This window comes from Odontesthes bonariensis, chromosome 5, assembly GCF_027942865.1.
Source record: "Odontesthes bonariensis isolate fOdoBon6 chromosome 5, fOdoBon6.hap1, whole genome shotgun sequence".
Taxonomy (NCBI): Eukaryota; Metazoa; Chordata; class Actinopteri; order Atheriniformes; family Atherinopsidae; genus Odontesthes; species Odontesthes bonariensis.
Genome location: NC_134510.1, coordinates 26,190,730 through 26,210,171, shown reverse-complemented (window position 1 = coordinate 26,210,171; position 19,442 = coordinate 26,190,730). Strand labels below are relative to the sequence as shown.

General features: G+C 40.7%; 2 protein-coding genes across 7 annotated transcripts; one reads left to right on the top strand and one right to left on the bottom strand.

Moving 5' to 3' along the window:
* Positions 1-128: 128 nt before the first annotated feature.
* casp2 (caspase 2, apoptosis-related cysteine peptidase) lies at positions 129-9,599 on the bottom strand. Of its 5 annotated transcripts, none has more exons than XM_075465773.1 (13): positions 9,464-9,599; positions 9,079-9,175; positions 8,788-8,941; positions 6,706-6,876; positions 6,525-6,593; positions 5,873-5,942; positions 5,323-5,414; positions 4,989-5,171; positions 4,445-4,573; positions 4,242-4,332; positions 2,969-3,169; positions 1,909-2,018; positions 129-1,813 (listed from the first exon to the last, which is right to left on the bottom strand). In XM_075465773.1, exons 2-13 carry the CDS (start codon positions 9,093-9,095, stop codon positions 1,679-1,681), a joined length of 1,422 nt encoding a protein of 473 aa, XP_075321888.1. In that variant the 5' UTR covers positions 9,096-9,175; positions 9,464-9,599; the 3' UTR covers positions 129-1,678. The 5 variants fall into 5 exon arrangements, with proteins under 5 accessions (XP_075321888.1, XP_075321889.1, XP_075321891.1 ...); XM_075465774.1 differs by having other exon boundaries at positions 2,981-3,169; XM_075465776.1 differs by lacking the exon at positions 6,525-6,593.
* A 1,269-nt stretch (positions 9,600-10,868) lies between these two features.
* rap1gapl (RAP1 GTPase activating protein-like) lies at positions 10,869-19,192 on the top strand. Of its 2 annotated transcripts, XM_075465753.1 has the most exons (19): positions 10,869-11,048; positions 11,219-11,251; positions 11,369-11,459; positions 11,653-11,688; positions 11,782-11,829; positions 11,981-12,178; positions 12,266-12,363; positions 12,838-12,916; positions 13,374-13,427; positions 13,635-13,718; positions 13,808-13,908; positions 14,699-14,828; positions 14,965-15,126; positions 17,005-17,076; positions 17,677-17,763; positions 17,864-18,019; positions 18,110-18,193; positions 18,286-18,305; positions 18,377-19,192. In XM_075465753.1, the coding sequence occupies exons 1-19, from the start codon at positions 10,978-10,980 to the stop codon at positions 18,456-18,458; spliced, it is 1,686 nt and encodes a 561-aa protein (XP_075321868.1). In that variant the 5' UTR covers positions 10,869-10,977; the 3' UTR covers positions 18,459-19,192. The 2 variants fall into 2 exon arrangements, with proteins under 2 accessions (XP_075321868.1, XP_075321869.1); XM_075465754.1 differs by lacking the exon at positions 11,219-11,251.
* The last annotated feature ends 250 nt before the right edge of the window (positions 19,193-19,442 follow it).

Sequence of the window (19,442 nt, the reverse complement as noted above, 5' to 3'; positions counted from 1 at the left end):
TACATTCATGCAGAGGCCCCGCATTCATGGTGCGGGATGCAGCTCCAACACACCATCGCAGGAAGACGCACACACATTTGGGCCCATGCACAAAAAAAACAAACAGATGAATGAATATTTTTTTCTTTCTTAAGAGCCATAGCTTGTTTATTGTACGGAACATTTGGCAGTCATAGGTGATGACAGAAATAACATATCTTTGCCCCCCCACACACAGCAGTTCAGCAGAGCTTGGCAACATTCATCAACCTTCAAAACTCTTCCGCTTTTACACAATTGTCTCTTTAAATTACATCTCTTAATTATTAAAAAGCAGATCATAAAAAGGTGCGAGTGCCACACCTTTCATGATCTGCGAACCACAGTAAACACGACCGCCTCACACACAGCATCTTTTACTGTTTACAGATGGTCACCAACCAATACTGTTTCAACCACATACTCTGGTTTCCTTTATACAACACTGCTGTAGCTGAACACACTCTGTCCGTCTTGTCAGGGTTCTTCGATGCTCCCACAGCCTTCAGAAACACACGTCTTTGCGTGGACGGGCGCACTATGAAAGCGCCACCATGTTCATAAGTTCTTCTAACGGATCGCCCTCACATGGCACAGGCTGCTGTAGGAAACTGCATATTGTTTATGGAAGACATTGCTTATCCTCACTATATCAGGAACAGCAGAGAATACAACGGGGACAGTAAAAGTACAACTCCCACACAGAGAGAAACACTAGAAATGAAGGTCAGAGTTTCTCACGTAGGTGAATGACCCCAAAAAGTAGCACCACATTCCAGCCCACCACCCTGACATGGACAGGAGAAATTTACTGGATGTCAGTGGGTGTAGTCATGAAATTTAAAGTCTAAATGCTGATTCGTTTTTCTTGACTTAACATTCGCAAGCAAAAGCATAGAAATAAATTACTAAGTTTCTTCAAAACCTCCTTTTGAAGCTGCCCCCCCCCACTCCTCATAAGGCAAATTGAGGGTAAAACACATGTTCTCTTTGAGCGTTTTAAAACATCTACTGTTTTATAAGAAATATATCTGGCTGTAACTAATGCCATAGCTGTCTGCAATCAAGACATTATGGATCACTTTGAACAGGAGGACATAAACAATAGTGGTGATCGAGAAATGATGACACGCACTCGTCTCTGCAGTGCTGCCCCCTGCCTGTCGGTATACTAAAAACTAGAAACGGTCACAACAAACGTACAAATAAAAGAATGGGCTTACAAATCCTTATAAAAACAATTTCATACAAAATTAAGGCACAAAAATAGATCTGTGTACAAAATAACTTTTAAAAAGAGGATTTTGTGAAACCTCAAGAGTAGCTGTGCAGTTTGACTGAACAGGATTAACATATAAACCCTCTAACTGGCATAGACACAGACACACAGATACATGAGTGTGTTTTGTCACCCTTTTCCGAGTACATGTAGATTAGCATAAGCTTGCTTCTTTCTCCTTTGAAGACTTGCGTGAGTGTGTTCTCACATGCACGTCTGTGGTTTGAATGGGGAAAGAAGACACTTTTTTTTCCATGTGAAGTTGTAACGGGGGGAATGCGTGGCAGTAGATGTGTGACAAACAGTCGTGGTGCCTCCACTGCAGAGGCTTCGATGCGAGGAATGATCTGTGTGCGGTAATCTAAAGTGCACTTTTGCATGTCAATACTGGGGCTGGTACTTGGGGAAAAGGTAGAGGTCTTTGCAGAGGGAGCTGGTGAACTCGGACATCTCTTTGCAGCGGTGGTGGGCGGTGCCCGGGGCGTAGCCCTCCCTCTCCTTGATACGCCCGTTCACCTGGAGACAGAGCAACACGGCGGGAAGATTAGTGATGCGTTTTGGAGAATCGTATTAAGACTGCAGGGTATAAGAGTGAAAGAGACGTCCTTCACCTGCACCAGGATGTCTGAAAGGTGTGTGTCTCTGGAATGAAGACGGAGTGATGAGTTCAGTTCCTGGATGAACCAGGACCCTCTCTTGGTGTTTCGCATGGCTGCTGTGCCTTAAAAGGAAGATATAAAAAGAAAATAAAAGCCTTAGTACTTCAAGATGAGGCTCAAGGACACAGCGCGCAATACAAGGAGATATCCCCTAAAATCAAAACAAAAAGTATTTTTCACATTTGAGTGTTTTAATTATAAATTATTTCTCACATACCAATAACATGCCCAAAATCCATGTTCAAAGTAGACATTTTCTAACTGTGCCGCGTGATAAACAACAACAACTTGACTTTAACATTCAATAGCAGGAACATTCCACAGCTTTTGGCAAAGCTTTCTCTTGTTTTTGATTCTTTTGCAGCGAAACATGCGCCTCACCAGGCGTATTAACGGAAATGAAGAAATACAATATTAGTTATGGAAAGAAAGGGCTGGATGTGTGAGATTTCCTAATATACAGCTCTGAGAAACATTAGCTTTGGAGGAGTTCTACTGTTTTTTCTTCATTTTCCAGAGTCAGAAACTAATCTATATGTGAATAGATCTGTTTTAAATTTCTGTTTACCACAGTATTTAGACTGCCACAAGGGGCATTTTTGGCTTTCTTGGCTCACTTGCTGAGTGTCTGCGGGATCAGGTACCACGGTTATGATCCCATAGGCATAAAGGATTTGGGCAAAACTAAGTACACTGAGGAAGACTGAGGGAATGTCCCTTTTAAGCTCTGTTTGAGAGGACGCCAACGGTCACATACTTTGAGAAGCCCTGCTCAGGTCAGTCTTAAATCTAACACACTGAAGATCAACACTTCAATGTCTTATTGACTAGTTTAGACTCCTGTTAGCTCTTGCTGAAATAAAGAATGAAACTACAGGGCCATTACTCCTCATCTCTGCTGCCTTCTTTGTATTCCTTTATATTATTTATTCAGTCAATTAATATGGTTTCACATTTCATGAATAAATCAACCCCAGAACAGCAAATGGCAAAAAAAACAAAAAAAACTTACAGATTGTCTGACCTTTGAGAGATGCAAAGCCACAGATCATGTCCGACCGCTGCGGTAGTTTAATCCTGGGCCTCCCCAAGTTCGCTCTCTGTCTGGAGTCTGCGTCCCCCTGTCCTTCCCTCCCAGCATCCCGCTGTTCGCAGCCTGGGGACAAAGTCCTCGCTGGGCCATCTATCTGCTCCACTCCACAGTCCATCTCGTCTGACAGACCAAAAAAAAAAAAGCTTCGATTTACACTAAAAATGATTTCTAACCTTTGACGGAATCCAAATCCTGAGGCACTTTAGGTCAATGACACTGGACAGTATCACAGCACCTGTTTTAGAAGCACTTTGCTCTAAAATGTCACGCTTGCAGGTGATCCACAAACCCACGCTGCACCTGAACACCTGTTGTAGTGATAAAGGAGCGCTGAAGCTGCGGCTCACACTGTCCCGACAGTGTTTGGCATTGACAGAGTTAAACTGAGGTCTAAAAAGTCTTCACAAACACTGAAATCTAAAAAGGACTCAGTCTATCCTGGAGCTGCTTGGTCTCATACCAAGCAGACTTGCCTCAGACTCAACTTAAGAGGTCTTGACTTGATTTCCACCATAAAATTCTGCAATCAAATGGATTCTTTGACTCATCTTCAGCAGGGCAAAAACACCATTCAATTTTGACCATTTTCTCTATGTTTCTCATGTAACCCAAATATTCAATTTAGGTCATTTATTAACAAGAATTTAACCACAAAACCATGAATAGTAGAAATATATCATTGTTCTTTCTTTCTGGAAGTTATTTTGAGTGGCAGTAGCAAAGCCAATCTAATAGCCTCTCAGCAGCACAACTGTGGTGGACTGAGGGATTGTGTTAAGTAATTAGATTTTCACCGGAGGGGTCTGAGGATTTGTTATGAGCATCATCAGGTGCGTAGTCAGGCCTTCACCTAAATCACAGACGATAATTTGCTGGGGGCTTGTCAAGTAACAGATTTGTGTCATGGTTACTGAGCTGCTTTTTGCATTACGCTTGTGTTTGATGTGTGACCCAATTTGTGGCTGCGTAGCCGATAGATGGCTGATAAACTGGCATCAACAGCTCCTCTCGCAGTGGTCTGGGAAGTGACAGCAAGCAGCATCTGGGCTTGTGGATTTAGAGTCTGGTACCTGTCTGCTCTCTGGCTCTTACACTTTTCCATAATGTGTCAAACATTTAACGCAAATACTCCAAAGTCATGCTCAGACTTGTGCAGTCTTTGAAATATGTTTATTTCATAATTATCTCTCACCTCCTCTGCAGGCCTGGATGAAAAACATCTTCGGTTTGTTTTGTAGCAGCGGACAATGCGCATTGTCAAAAGACTGAAACACCCAGTCCAGCTGAAAGTGACAGAGTGATTAACACATTAAACGTCTTAAAAAATAACATATGCAGCATCTTTCTCCATGAAGGAAAAAAAAATCAAAACGGCAACGCATCAGACAAACTCACCTGCAGGAGTTGTCCGTCTGTGCCGTAAACTGCTCCCTCCACCCCGTGGGAGAGCAGACACACCACACAGCTGTCCACTGTGCGGTGTTCTGGCCGTCTGCAGAAATTCTCAATGCAAGTCCTCATGTCCTGCACAAAAAGAAACAGGAGTATAGTCGATACACATGGGCAAACTCACAGCTGCCCCTTTAAATTTTTGTCAGCTTTATTCCTTTTAGAGACAGAACAAGACAATCCAGTCAGAATTTCTCAGAATGCATGACAATAATTCAAAGTGTTTGCTTCGTGATCGTCACCTTCTTCCATCAGCAGCAGAGCAGTTAAACTGGGCTAAACAAACAAATATGGTACTGAGGGACCTATACTGCATCAGTTCACCAACCCCACTTAAACAGAACTACTTAACTAAACAAGTGACTTTCACAAACGCATTTCAGGACAAAAGGTTGCTCAGGTTTAGAATTAACTTGCTCTAATACGTTTATTGCATAAATAAGATGAATCCTGTAACAACATATTCAAGCAGCGACTACGGGGGTCTTACCTGAGCGGTGAGGTTTCTGTGGACGCTGACGAGATAATCCAACTCTGTGAAGACCTTCCTGAGGACCTCGTCATCCACCTCACCTCCCTTCCTGGGGTCGAGTTCGGGAGCAGCCAGAGGGTCGAAGCTCACATTACTGATCACCAAGGCAAAGCCCCGAGGAGACGAATTCATTCTGTAAGACTGGACACGAGATAGAGGAGCCAATAGTGAAATGATCACACGAATGTTTGTGACATTCTTTAAAACCCATCGGTTCCTGCATCTCTTCATCTAGAGGCTTCAGATAAGTCGGAACGGAGCTACGCTGCCCTGTTAAAGAGAAGCAATTTACCTGCTGGCAGTGAGAGTGGTAAAAGTCAGGAGTGCATGGCAGAACGGGAGTGTTGATGGGACTGTCGGCATCAAGGCTGAACTCCATGGACTCTGCAGCAGAGATGGACGAGCACACAATAAAACAACAGCAACCTCTGAGTGTTACGAGTTTAACTGCTCGCTGCGAGCTCTGGGAACATCAAATGCTCCTCGAAGCAAACTTTGTACGACCCTGCTGTGATTGCGTCACTCAGTGGGTGCGGTGCCTGTAGGCAGCTGCATGCTAAAGCAACCACTCTGCTATATTGATCATTCAAATAATAGTCTAAATAATAATAATAATAAAAAAAAAAAAAACTTCGTTGATCACGTGGCTGCTGACGAGTAAATGTTTTAGAGCTGCGTAAAGTGTTAAAGCAGCTGTTGTAAAACCGGACAGACAGATAAACCCTTTTGTTCAGACAACACCTCGTGTCTCCAGGGAAACGGATACAGACAACAACAATGTTGGACACAGAGAAACCTATTTTAACTTGAGTGCAGATGGGCTACACCGCATTAACACGTACCATGTGTCCTTGCTCTCTTGGCGGCAAATTCCTCCTGAGTTGGAAGTGGAAGAGAGGACCCCGCTATCCTCTGAAATTTAAAATCATGCACAAATCATTAAAGACAATATATCAGAGCATATTAAACAGATAAGCGAGGATTTGGATATTTAATGTGGCAGCAACAGTTGTTTGTTGTGGGAATATGACCTCTGTAATCCTAAACCAATTATCCTCTCCTGTCAGCTGTTTGAGTAACTCAGCAGACCTTCTGGACGAGTAACAGGAGATGCATGTATTTTGTAATTCTCACATCTGTCTGCTTATCACTTCCTCTCGTCTTTGTCCTTCGTCTTTCTTTGCTCCTGTCCTCCTCCCTGACGGGGGCCGACTCCCTGAATGATGACTCTGAACTGCAGCATCTATCTGAGGCCTGGACTGGGAACGACGAGGTGCTGCTCACCTCACACTTTTCCTCTCTGTCTAACAGGGACGTCTGCAACAGACCGCGGTGATGAAGCTTATCATGATTTAACTTTTCCTCTGAGCTGCGCGCCTCGAGAGACATTCAGTGACACAAAGTTCATCTGACACTAGTCTGTCTTAAGTCTTACAACGTGTCTCGGTCATATAAAAAGTCATCATGATTGAGGATTTCAGGTGCTCCTCTCACCTCTCTCTTCGTTTCTGCCCTCTCCTGTCGCCTTGTCTTTACCGCTGGCTCTTTCTCAGGCTGAATACTCTGCGAGCAGAAAACAGTCTAAGCACTTCGCCAAGTCATGACAACAATCAGCGGGGACCGCCGCAGCTTTGTGTGGTGATGTATGCAGGCGCGCGGCAACAAACACACTCACATCTGTGTGCGTCTCCCTGCCATCTCTCTCTGGTGACTGCGTGAGGAGGTCGCACAGGTGCTGCTGCTCGGTTTCTCGGAGTGCTGAGCAGAAACTGCTAAAGGCTCTGGGTCCTCGCTTTGGTAAGAGAAGCAACAGACGCCAGCTGCGTTTCTGAGATGTTTGCTCGGCCTAGAGGAGAGGAGATGAAATGAGAACACGGAAAAGATTTTAGCAGTACGTTTAATAAACCTTTTCACACCTCTAACCCCTTTAACACCCCTTCTTTTAAAAAAATAAAAAAGTCAGTATCCACTCTTGACTTTTAATATATAGACACTTGTTCTTAAAAAAGGGAAATTAAAGTTGTGTTCATGACTTTCTGACAGGAGGGAACTTCATGCACTTATGTGGAAATGTTTGCAAAGTGAGGTTTTCGGCTTTTTTTAAGCCCTTCTGCAACTTTTACACTTTGTCAATATTACACTCAAGTTCAAGTTCCCTAAAGGTCACAGCCCAGTGATTCCCAAACCTTTTGAATGATGACCCCTTTAAGTCCACACGAAACCAAACTCAATGTTTAACTGTTTTTGTATAATCCGTCTTTCACATTAGGTCATTTATTTGCCATCGTCTAGCCAAACAATCAAAAAAAGGAAAAGAAAAGAAAGGTAGGTACTTTCAGAGATATTTTCGAATGTAAATTCCCCTCACAGACGAAGCAAACATAATGAATGAAAGAATGAAATAAAGTAGAGTTTTTATGACCATCTCAAAACTCGGGCAGTCTTTTCTACACCTAAACTGAAAAAAAAAAAAAAACATACACTGACACATGTTTTTCCTCTTACATGCACATAGTGAGCAAAGTAGGTGAATCATTTGAATGATCTAACATTAACTTTTACTTACTGGACATTAACTAAGCTGAACAGTAGAAATCACTCTAAGCTGTGTTATAGCACTGTTTATTACAGTGAGTACCGATCACAAACATGCATGTGGAGCAGCACATTTCACACAGGAAATGCATTCTCATCAATGACGACGATGAGAATGCATTTATCAGTGGGCATATCAATATCAGTACCGATCATTAAGATGCGAGTATGTTTATCTACATATTACAGATGTCTCTTCTACTAAGTCAGTGTGTTGCAGTTGTAGTCTGGTGGCACATTAGATAGTTTCTGCCTTATTCTCTGAGAGGCAAACCTGGCAGTTTAAAATGATCTTGTGTTCAAGGCAAATAAAGACCAAAGTCAGTTCCTGGGTCCACTTGCAAATTTCTGTGTAAGTTGATTTTCTATGCCAAGACACTTTTTTTTAAAGATTATATTATTAATTTTTTTAACATTTCATAAGCCGCATGTCTTAGAAAATGTGTGTGCGATTCTCGGCCATCCCAGATGAAAGATGATCAACGTGACAGAATCATGTCTGCGATAGTTTCTAAAAACTGCGGTCCTACATCAGACAGTGAGAAAGTTTCAAAGACTGCTGCTGTCATGGTCTTTTGACCAAAGTTAGCCAGGGACAAACCTCTGACAGTGTCAGACATTTAGGATGACCATCCCACAGAGCGACTGCTATTATGACCTAGAGCTCCTAACCGACAAATCAGATCAGTTTCCAGAAGATGCTGGTCAGGGAGAGACGAGGGGTTTAGACGACCTCTAATTATTGAGAGAGAATGAGGAGAGAAGAAATCTTATCACTGTCCATGCACTGGTATCTTCTTTTACTGACTCACCCTAACAGGGAGTGCTGTTAGATGCGTTCATCATGGGTGTATCACATGGAGCAGGTTATGTTTCCATGTGATACACCCAGGTCAGATGTGTTTCCAGGTGATAAATACAGGTAAGAAGGGAGCCACTTTCACGACAATGACAGCCCAGGGTTAAACCTGAGGCCTGCTAGTACCACAGGCCACAGGTGAAATGAAACATCATATCAAAACAAAAACTGTGTCTGTGACAGGCCTACTGGGCAGTTAACAAACATTATAAAAACTGGACTGTCTGTTCAACCCTTTTTGTTGACTGTCAGCTGATTGATTATCAACAGTTTATCCGATTAAAGATGTCTGTGCTCACATACCATGATACTCTCTGCCATGCTCTCGGTTAGGATGTCATCTGCCTGCAGTGACTGAATGAGCAGCTCATCCACGACCAGCTGTTTGCACAGGATAGCAGACTGTCTCTTAAGAGCCTGTCTGTCCCGCTCCACCATGCCACACTCCAACATTTTGCTGCAACGAAATGTTTCCAGGGTAGGAAACAAGATAAATGAACGTCCACAGAAATAAAGTCACCACATTACCACCAGACTGCGACCTGTACATGTACTGTACATTCAATTTGGTGCTGACAGTGATGCAGTCTTTACTTTTTGTTGAGCTTCATCAGTTGCAGATGTCACTTAATGGTTCCACTTTCTTCAGCCATGTGTTTTTAGGGTATATCAACATACAACTCTAGCATATCTTTTTGAGTGATCAAAAGCAAAATAATATACCAATATGTAAACAATGCAGGTGTGAAAACGAACAAAGCAATAACTAATAAAATAGGTTATGAAGGAATTCAATGTATCTATAATACTAGCGTGAACCAAAATAACACGAGTTACGGTGCAAAAGACTGTTGACAGTTAACATTAACCTCAACCTTAACGGTGGTGGCTAAGCACCGAGGCTAGCTAGCTAGCTAACTTCGACTTTTTCTTGCATTTAAGTGGCTTCAATATAATCGTATCGAAACCTAAAGCTTACCGTTCTTCTGTTTCTGCAACAGACTACCAAACCGTCAGGAAAAATTACAGTGCGACGATTACGCTTTCACACCACTTCACGCAAATTACCCACGCAAATTAACATCTCCTCTTCACACACCATCAACTTCCGCGGGGTATCTAATGCTGCGGTAACGGAGGCGGAGCTACAACAGTCACTCACTGTTTTGGATTCTGACCAATGAGAATATCGCATATCTTGAGTGGCGTTTCTCGTAGCCAATCATCAGACAGTTGCTCCCGACAGTAAATACTTTGAAAATAAAGGAGATTAGGGCATTTTGAATTTGAATCGTAAACAAGGGGCCAATTGATGAGGAGCGCTCTGAAGACAGACACAAACATCTGTCTAATAGAGAGCCATTTAATAGAAAGAGGATGGACTATTATTGAAACTGGCACGAATTCAAAATAAGAAAGAATTTCATTCATAATTTTAGGCATGGCCATAACTCAAAATAATTAAAAAAAGTTCAAATTGAGATGTAAAGTTCACAGTAGTGGCCTGCAATGAATGGTCCTATATCAAAGTCCATTATTTGGCAGACCTGTTGAAGTTTATTACATTGTTACTGATAAAGATTACATGAAAGTAGTGAAATCCCATTTTCAGTTCATTCAGCAAACGATGAAATATCCTAAAATAACAGTGTGATTACATTTTTCAGAATTACTTTTACTTCACTTTTCCTTGGAGCTTGCCTTGGCTGTGGCATTAGTGCCAGTGCCACATATAATTAACTCATATAAGCTAAACTTATTATGAAAAATCTATGTTTCTGTTTGTATTTCAAGCCATTTTCTGGAACCAGCATTTCACTTTTAACCATTTGATGAAAATGGTTCAAGTTTTCTTTTTTAGGGAACCATGCAAACATTATTCGACTCACAATCCGAGTAAATGGCACGTATAGTAATTTGCATCATGTGACACTGCAAATTACTCACACCTCCTCCTCCAGCGGTGTCTCTTTTCCCTTCTGCTTCTCCCTTTCTTACTTCCCTTTCCAACCTTCTCCTGCTCTCTCCAGTTCACCCTCCCCTGCTGTCTACCTCCTCACCCTCACTGTGTGCGCTGTCAATAATTGATGATTCTCACTGACTCAAAGGGTAACAGGTCCGGGAGAAAATGTCTCACTGATTTCTTTATTTATTTACAAGTCTATATTTAAGCTCAGCCTGCTTGCCATGAGCGCCACACAAGTGTTTATTTGGGATCGATGGAATGAGGCAGCATAAGGCGGCCTAACAGTGTCCGTTTTGTTGTCTGTGCAGGCTGCACCTGCGACCATGAGTGGGTTAATGCTGCCTGTCTGGCTGACAACAGGACAGAGATAGGAAAGGGAAGCTTAAACGAGTGAGTGGCAGGGGGTAGGGAGGAGGAGGAGGAAGAGGAGTGACAGAATGATAGAGTGAATTAATTCAACCTTAACCAGCCCTGATTGACTCGATACCAAACTGGCATGTACAAATATTCGCAGTGACACCAAAGCCATGGAGAGAGAGAAGAGGAATGACATGTCCTTTTCTAGAAAGAGAAGTTTCACTTTTGGGGCATATGGCGGGTGAGTAAAGACAGTCTTAGTCTCAAATGTAGATTTTACAGATTTTCCAGAGAAGTCGGTTGTATAGCTGTAAACTCCGGGTAAATTCCACTGCTTTTAGACATAAGTAATCCTGTCCATTTAAGGAGAATAGTTCTCATAGTGAGTATTTCTCACTTCCTTGTTTACAGTGTAGACAAATTCACATGCAGTGATGAGACAAGGTGAGGCTTTATTTTCTTCGTTTATTGCTGTTTCAAACCCGCATTGAGAACTGCAGGAACTGGGGAAAGAGTGACAAATGATGCCGTGTTTTTGTGTAAATCAACCTGTTGCTGCAGATCTGATTCGGTAGAGAACAACTTACTGGGCATTCTGGACTCTCCACCCACTGACAGCAAGTGTTACCTTTCAGCCAGCAGCAACCAGAGGGTGATGTCATTAAAGTCTTTTACCCTTTATTTCTAATTATATCTAATTCGTGAAATTGCCATATGCTGCATTTACAAAAAGTCATGTTTTTCTATTGAAGTATTTGTCATGTTCCTCTTCCTCCCTGTGTTTCTCCTTCCCCTTATCTTTGACTACACATCTGTCTGACGCCAAGCCTGTTTTTCTACATCAGGACACAGAGCTGTTTGAAATCATTGAGAAGCTGCAGGTGAGTCTGAGTATGATTGATCTCGTGCAGCGTGTGCATTCACCAATGTCTGACCAGCAGAACTTTGCTACTATCAATGCTCTCGTCCATCAGGGCAGCAGGATCGATGAGCAGCGGTGTGAATTCCCTCTGCCTCTGAAGGTTAGTTTTCAATATGAGAAACACAGAACTGACTCCACATACAGCTCACATGTGTGTGTGTTGACTCTGACCTTTTCATGATTACCATAATATGTTTTTCCCCAAACACTCATCATCCGCCTTATCGGCTGCTGCTTTGTGTTTGTTCTAGTCTCAGCTTTTGACCGTAGGTTCAGACCTGCCTCTCATCCTCCCCTCAAAACTGGGGGGTTACTGGATCGACCCCCCTCTGGAGAGGTTTGTAGATGTGAGCCCCACCTCTTCCCACTATGGCCTTGATCTGTATTGCTACGACATCATGGAGAGAGACGGTGAGGCCAAAATCTACCACGAGTTTTTCCGCTCACGAGTAAGTAGGCTTCACCTCAGGTCTCTGAAGTAATGTGTGTCAGCCTTCATCTTATGACGCTCATGATTTCTCACCTTTTCTTTTTAGTACCACCACTCATTCACAGCAGTGGATCCATCCCTGGGGCCGTTGGTTCTTTCAGTGTGTTTGGAGGAAGAGGAGAATAAGCTACGGGTGATTCTAAGGTGGAGATTTTTGTCATTTTAGTCTACAATTGAAAGGTTTTTGTATTTTCTAATCTGCAGTATAAAACGCTCCTAAAACTAAGGCTACTTTCCTAAAAGCACCCCTGCGTTTTGCCTTTGGTTACTTTGACTGAATGATGTGCATGCATGCTTAGAATGTGAATATTGTCCATTTATAGAATTTTTTTTCTTTAAAATTAAATCTGAGTTTAAGATGTGGACTTAACAGAGAAGGTTTTACGTGGTGATCAGCTGTGGTTTAAAATGCACTTTCAAGTGCAGCAGGAAAAAAATTTAACATTTAAAAATGTGAAAAGATGTCAGTGGATTCTGGATAATCAAGTGACTGCAAAATAGTGGAGGCAATTTGTCTTATGTCTTAAAGAATGTCTGTGGGACTTTTTTGTAACTTTCACATCTGCATCACAGAAAATTTGACGGAATAATTTGTGTTTTTTCTCGTGTGTCTCACAGGATGAAGGAGTGCTCTCTGCACGGAGTTTTCTCTGTGTCGCTATTCCCAAACATCCCATCAGCTGTGGAATTGGCAAAGGTATCGAGGACTTTTTCAAGCAAAAGCATTTATTTCCAGTATTTCCAGTAGAGGTCATTGTGCAATGTAACTAAATTTTTCTTACATTAGATATTGTCTTATTTTATTGATACATTTGCATATATCATCAGAGTTGAACTAGACTCAAGCACTTCATGTACTTCAGCACTTTTCTGTTCTAAATCAAGTTATGTGTTAATTTTTGTTGGCTTTTTTTTCACCTCTCAGCTTTAGATTTTCATTTGTTGAGTAATAAGTCACTAGATCAAAATATGGAGTAAAAACTATGGTATTTCCCCCTGAAAGGCAGTTGAGCAGAAGTTTTAAGGAGAATAAAAACAAATATTCAAGTATAGTATGTGAGTTCAATACATGGAAAAATGTTCTTAGTTAATTTTATTCTTGTTTTTTTTTTTTTTTTAAGATGTATTTATGAATTCATCTGTATTCTTTATAGATGCTCTGTGACAAAGTGACCATCTCAAGGTTTGATGTGGTCAGCTACCTGAAGGTAATGCTCAGAAATAACCATGAACTGATTCATTTAGTTTGTTTTAAGGGAGTATCAAAGCTGCAGCAAATGAAAACAATGATAGCTCAGTTCCAGTAAAGTATCTAATTCAGCCATCATTCATCTTACTTTACTACTTTGACTCATCAAAACACCTTCTGTCAAGAAGATCTGATCCACTCGAACACTGTCTCCCTTATCTTTAAGGCTCCAGAACTCATAACCGCATTTGATGAACACAGAGTGTCTCCTAATTTCAAATTTGGTGTATTGTACCAAAAGGCTGGGCAGGTAGGACTACATTTTCATCAAAACATCATAAATTTGGCACCAAATATGGCAGACCCACTCCCTCTAAGACATCCTCTGCCCCACTGTAGTTGACTGAAGCGGATGTACTGAGTAATAACGAGGAGAGCGAGGAGTTTAAAGAGTTCCTGTCCATTCTGGGAGACACAGTTCAGCTGCAGGGATTCACAGGGTAAAGTATGCTTACAGCACTCAGAGATAGGACTTCTCTTTTTTGTAGTATTTCATCACGACTGAGTATAATGTCAGTACCAAGAATAACACTGTGATCAGAAACAGAAACCAACCCTTTTTATGTAAGAACGCCATGGAGACGTTTACACCTCAGGGGAAAACTGGACACATGCTTTTCTGCGTGACACATGCGTGACACATGCGTGACACATGCGTGTCATGCAGCGATGCCAGAGAAAATAGCTGTTAGATGTTTAGATGTAATAGATGTTTGGATATTTGCTCAGATATGACAAATGACTAAAATGACGATTAGAAAAAAAAGGATGTTTGCTCAATTTTGATTTATTTGTGTTTACAATTCAGATGTTTCAAATTATACATGTAAAGTTTCTCTGCTTAATAAAAAGCAAAGTCTATAGAAATAACCCCATTTACTCACCCTGTTACCCATGTTGAATGCCAAATACCAGCAGTGATTATCATCATCCCATTGATCTAAAAGCATTCTATAATTTATTAGATGACTTATTACTGCCTAATGTAGTGGAATTATGGAGCTACACTGCTTATGTTTATGTACATTAAGCACTTGCTCTAATCAAATGGTGCATTAAATATGCAATCAAAATATTCAAAAACTAAAACCATGACTTTAAATTTGATCAACTTGAAAATGAAGGCATTGAACTGGCAACATATTTTTCAGTTTTGTAAACTTTTTTGAAACTTACAGAGTAAATAATTTTAATAGCGTCTCGATTTCTTCACTTGTTTCCTTTTCTCAGCTTCAGGGGAGGACTGGATGTGTGTCACGGCCAGACGGGAAATGAAGCAGTCGTCACTTCCTTTCATGGGAGAGAAATCATGTTCCATGTCACAACCAAGCTGCCTTACACAGAGGGCGACCCCCAGCAAGTCAGTTAGCTGTATCATCCTCAGTCTTTCCTTCTTTGATACTGATTCACGTGTCTGAAATCATCTTCAGAAATATTTCTGTAATACAAGTTTCTTGAGCCGAGGCTGACAGTAAATTTTTCCTCTTCCCAACCAGCTGCAGAGAAAAAGACACATTGGTAATGACATTGTAGCTTTGGTCTACCAGGAGGGCAAAACCCCTTTTCTATGTGATGTCATAAAGTCTCACTTCTTGCACTGTTTTCTGGTGGTGCGAAAGATTCAGAGGGAGGAAGACGCAGGTGGAACTGCCTACAAGGTGAGTGAAAAGCAGACTTCATCATCCCCATCAATACAAGTGGCAGACACATCGCACTTGGAGGTTACCTGCTTTGTGTTTATACTTCAAGTACGCAGTACTTCTTGGAGTCTAATCGCTAGATTTCTGAGGTTGTTAACAATTAAAAACAGTGCCCTGCAAAAATAAGTCAAGAGGATTCTATTTTTTCTTCGGCTGATGACATAACAGCAGAAACCGGATTCAGCTTTAATTGCACTCATTTTAAACCAAATTAGCCTTTGAATAGACTGCAATTGTATTCACATGTCGTACATTTATTGATTTATCCAAATTAAGTCAACATTACAGTAAATTAATCAACAAAATCTGATTGTAATTCATAAAACCCAAATTAGGGGCCTCGAGGGCTGGTGGTGAATACACACACACACACACACACACACACACACACACACACCCCAGTAGATGTGACTTCAATGTGTGTAAATAGTAGCCCATGTCAACCATGCTCTGCGGTTCATTACCAGCTTTTCAGTGCTGTTCCATACCAGAAAAATAAAATAACAACAATAAGAAATGTATGATAATAAACCTTGACATGACTCGGCATCACACTCATTTGTAATCTTAAGCCTTGGCATGTGTCATGTCTGACCAAATACATTAATTTTTTCTTTGTCTTTTTCATTTAAATGCATTTGTCTTATTTTGCACTTTTCACAGCACATGTCCTGTGAGTGCAGGATTAGTCATCTATTGTTCATCATAGTTTTAAAGGAAGCTAAAATGCCATTAACAAAACAGACACAATTATGTTTTATGTCATAAATAAGCTACAAACTGGTGTACTTTTGACATATACCAGAAGACAAATACAAAAACACTTAAAAATTAATTTAATTTCATGGAGAAATTTAATGTTAGGCATGAAAAATACTTGGTTAGGTTTAGACACACTTGGTTAGGAATAAAAAGCATGGCTTGTCTTGAAATAGCCCCACTCTCAATGTCCTCAACATGTTAGAAAATCTTTGTTTTCTGGGCGTGGGTGCCAGGTCCCGCCCCATCTGCAACTGAAATATGCTGCAAATGTGCTGCAGGTAAAACCCAAAACTCCACCTGAGATTCATTACTTTGAGAGTTCAGGAGTTTGGGCATGTTTTACATGAGATATAATTATCTTGAGGAGCCAAACAGTAACTGAAATCAAAGGTAAATGTTAGCACAGAAAACATTAAGTGTGACTTAACTTTGGTTTCCTGGCATGTGTTTAACTCCCCCACCAAACCCTTTCAGACCCAGATCTGGCCTTTATGTGACACTTAAAACTAACAATCACTCCTTAATGTGTTTCAAATGCAGTGAGATTGTTGCTTATGTGTCATGTCTCAGAAGACTCAGTGAGACTGTGTTGTCTAATTATGTATGTCTACCTCCTCTTTTGCAAACAAATGATCGGATATGTTTGAATGAATTGTGTCTCTTTTACTCACTGTAGTAAAACAAAGTATCACAAGGATTTTTACCTGTATAGCCACTTCCTGTAAAATGTCTTGCTTTTTGTTAATCTGCAGGGATAAAGTGATTGTTGTTACCTGTTTCACATTTACCAAAAAGAAAAGACTGATTAAAAGCTAAATCCCCTGTTTTGCCTCATTGTTGCATTTTGATCTCAAATTTAAAAGCCTTGCAGCTGAAACATGAACTTGTCAGTGCACTCTTGTGGACAGAGCAGACAATGGCGCCTCTGTTTCTGAATGACCTCAAAAACACCTTGGATCTCTGTGCTGACATTTTTTTGTTACACATAATGCAGACATCTCTGTGAAAAAGACAATATCAGCAGCAATATCTGATCCAGACTCTAATGCATTGTCTGTTTTCTCCACTTCAAAGGTGTCTGTGACAGGCAGAGAGGATGTTCCTCCCTTTGGTCCAGTCATCCCAGATCCCCCGCTCTTCACTGATGTAGGAAAAAATTGGATTTCATCTCCCTAATACCTTTTTTTTTTTTTACAGTTCTTTTACTTCTTCATTCATTGTTGTCTTTCTTCTGGGTTTTTAAGTCAGTATAAATCATTACAGTGATTCATGTAGCAGCAGTTTATATAGCTGAACTCATCATTCTGCTGTTTTCAGTGGGGATGGGCCATTTTGACACATGCCAGTAAAAACCCTGGTGCAAATAGTACAGTTTGATATGTGTGAAATCCACTTGGCTGCTGCAGGTTCTCTATCACCCTTTCATGGATTATTAGGATACTTAAACAGAAGTCACATTCCTACTAATACCTGAGGTTTTTCCAACAATGATAACTCCAAATATCTGCTGTAAAAACAGCTTTTGTCTCACGCGACTTCCAGTCTAGCCTCTCTCTCGTTGTTCTGTCTGTCTTGCTCTTTTGGACGCCTTGTTCACGCTCCTTGACAGTTAAAGCTGAATGCTTTGATGGATGACACAGTAAACTTTGCTCTTGCTCAACCTGTTCTCCGTGCATTTGACTGCCCACGTGGCTCACCTGAGGTTTGCCAGCAGAGTAAATGGTTTTTCTCTGTCCCATCTTTTAGAATTATCAGCTGAGAGAATTCCTTCTCACCAAGCTTATCAATGCAGAGATTTCCTGCTATAAGGCCGAGCAGTTCAGCCGACTGGAGGTAGCAGGAGAAACCCTTTTTTTCCTTATTGATCGTAGTATCAGTGAACACCCCAGCGCTGAAATATTAATTTTCCTGCTCCCGCCTCTGTCTCATGAAGCTGCGCACACGCTCATCGCTCCTGGAGAGCTTGCAGACTGAGCTCTTCACCCGTTCCCAGTGCATGATGGGAGATCCATCACTGGCTGCCGTCCCCACTTCTGAGAGTGCGAGGGGTGCATCTGAAGGAAGTGGGGGTTTTATTGAAAATTTTAAGGTGAATGCTGGAATCCCTCGGAAACCCATCATTTATTTTACTTAAATATCTTCATTTGACCTGTTATTTTTGACGTTTCTCTGCCATCAGAGAGCCATCAGAGTGAGAAGCCATTCATTTGAGACTCTGGGGGTACCCAGGAAGATTGCTGGCAACTCATCACAGAAGCCCAAGGTAAAAAAAAAACATGCAGCGAATAGAATGAATGGAATGGAAAATAATTGCTTATTCATGGTAATAAAACTATCTTTTTTCTTCCTCTACAGATAGAGAAAGATGGAGAGAGGTGAGCCTCGTAGAAACTGCTGAAATATTTGTTTTTTTCTCTGAACTAAAGGTTGTTTGTTTCCTTTTCAGTGACAAATATTCAGGACTTCCGTCTGACAGTTTGGGAGCAGCTGAGCTCAAAGATCAAGCAAGTCCTCAAGAAGAGACATAAAGGAAAATGCTAACTCGTGGATTTCAGACGTACATACGATTATAGACATCACTAGCCTTAACACTTACATATGTATTATCTTGGTGGAAGACTTATATGTAAATAGAGTTTAAAGTAAATAGTTTTTCAGAAAATATAATTATTTTACATTCACTGTAGGGAAATTCTAAAATCTTTAAACTGTGTTTGAGTGAAAGCTTTTGAGATCAAAACTGATAGGTTAGAATATTTTGAGAGTAGCCCATTATATGTCAGAAAACGAGAAATGTTGAAAGTTTCAGAGGCAGGTTGAATGATAGCAATAAAAGGCAGTTCAGTGATTTGGAAAATCAGTTGTTGCATCAGTTATTTGAAAGGACCACGATACACTGTACAAAGCTGCCCCTTTATATGGAGAATTATATTGAACATATATAGCAGATATTGCTACAGGATATAAGCAGGACATTTGAAATTGTTTACTGTAATCACTTTTTTTAATATATGTTGCTGGATGACAGTCAGGAAATGAAAAAACTGACCAAACAGTCAATGAAACTGACTGACAGAAGTAAGATGAGAGGAATACACCAACTGTTTTTCCTGTTGTGTCAGTTTTTCCAATTCATCTTTTTGTCTTGGATATCTTTTAATTGTTAGGACCAAAAATAGACAAATGATAATAAGAAATAGCTCTTTCAAGACCTCCCTCAGGCTATGGGACTGTTTAAATGTTTTTTTTTTAAGATGAAAAACTCTGATACTAAAATATCTCTAAATGTTCTTTTGAGAAATATGTAGACACATTTTATTTTTGATAGTATTTTTGTGCAGATTTTTACACTTCAAGTGTCTGAAGAAAAAGAACAGCGTTGATTTTTTTTTTCTTATTTTGTCTGTTTTGTAGTTGTGTCTTTTGTAAAATGTAGAGACATTTTGTGAACATGAGTTTTTATGAGTGAGTTTCATTTGTCGAATGTTTGTCTGGCTCGTGTGCTTTCTCTT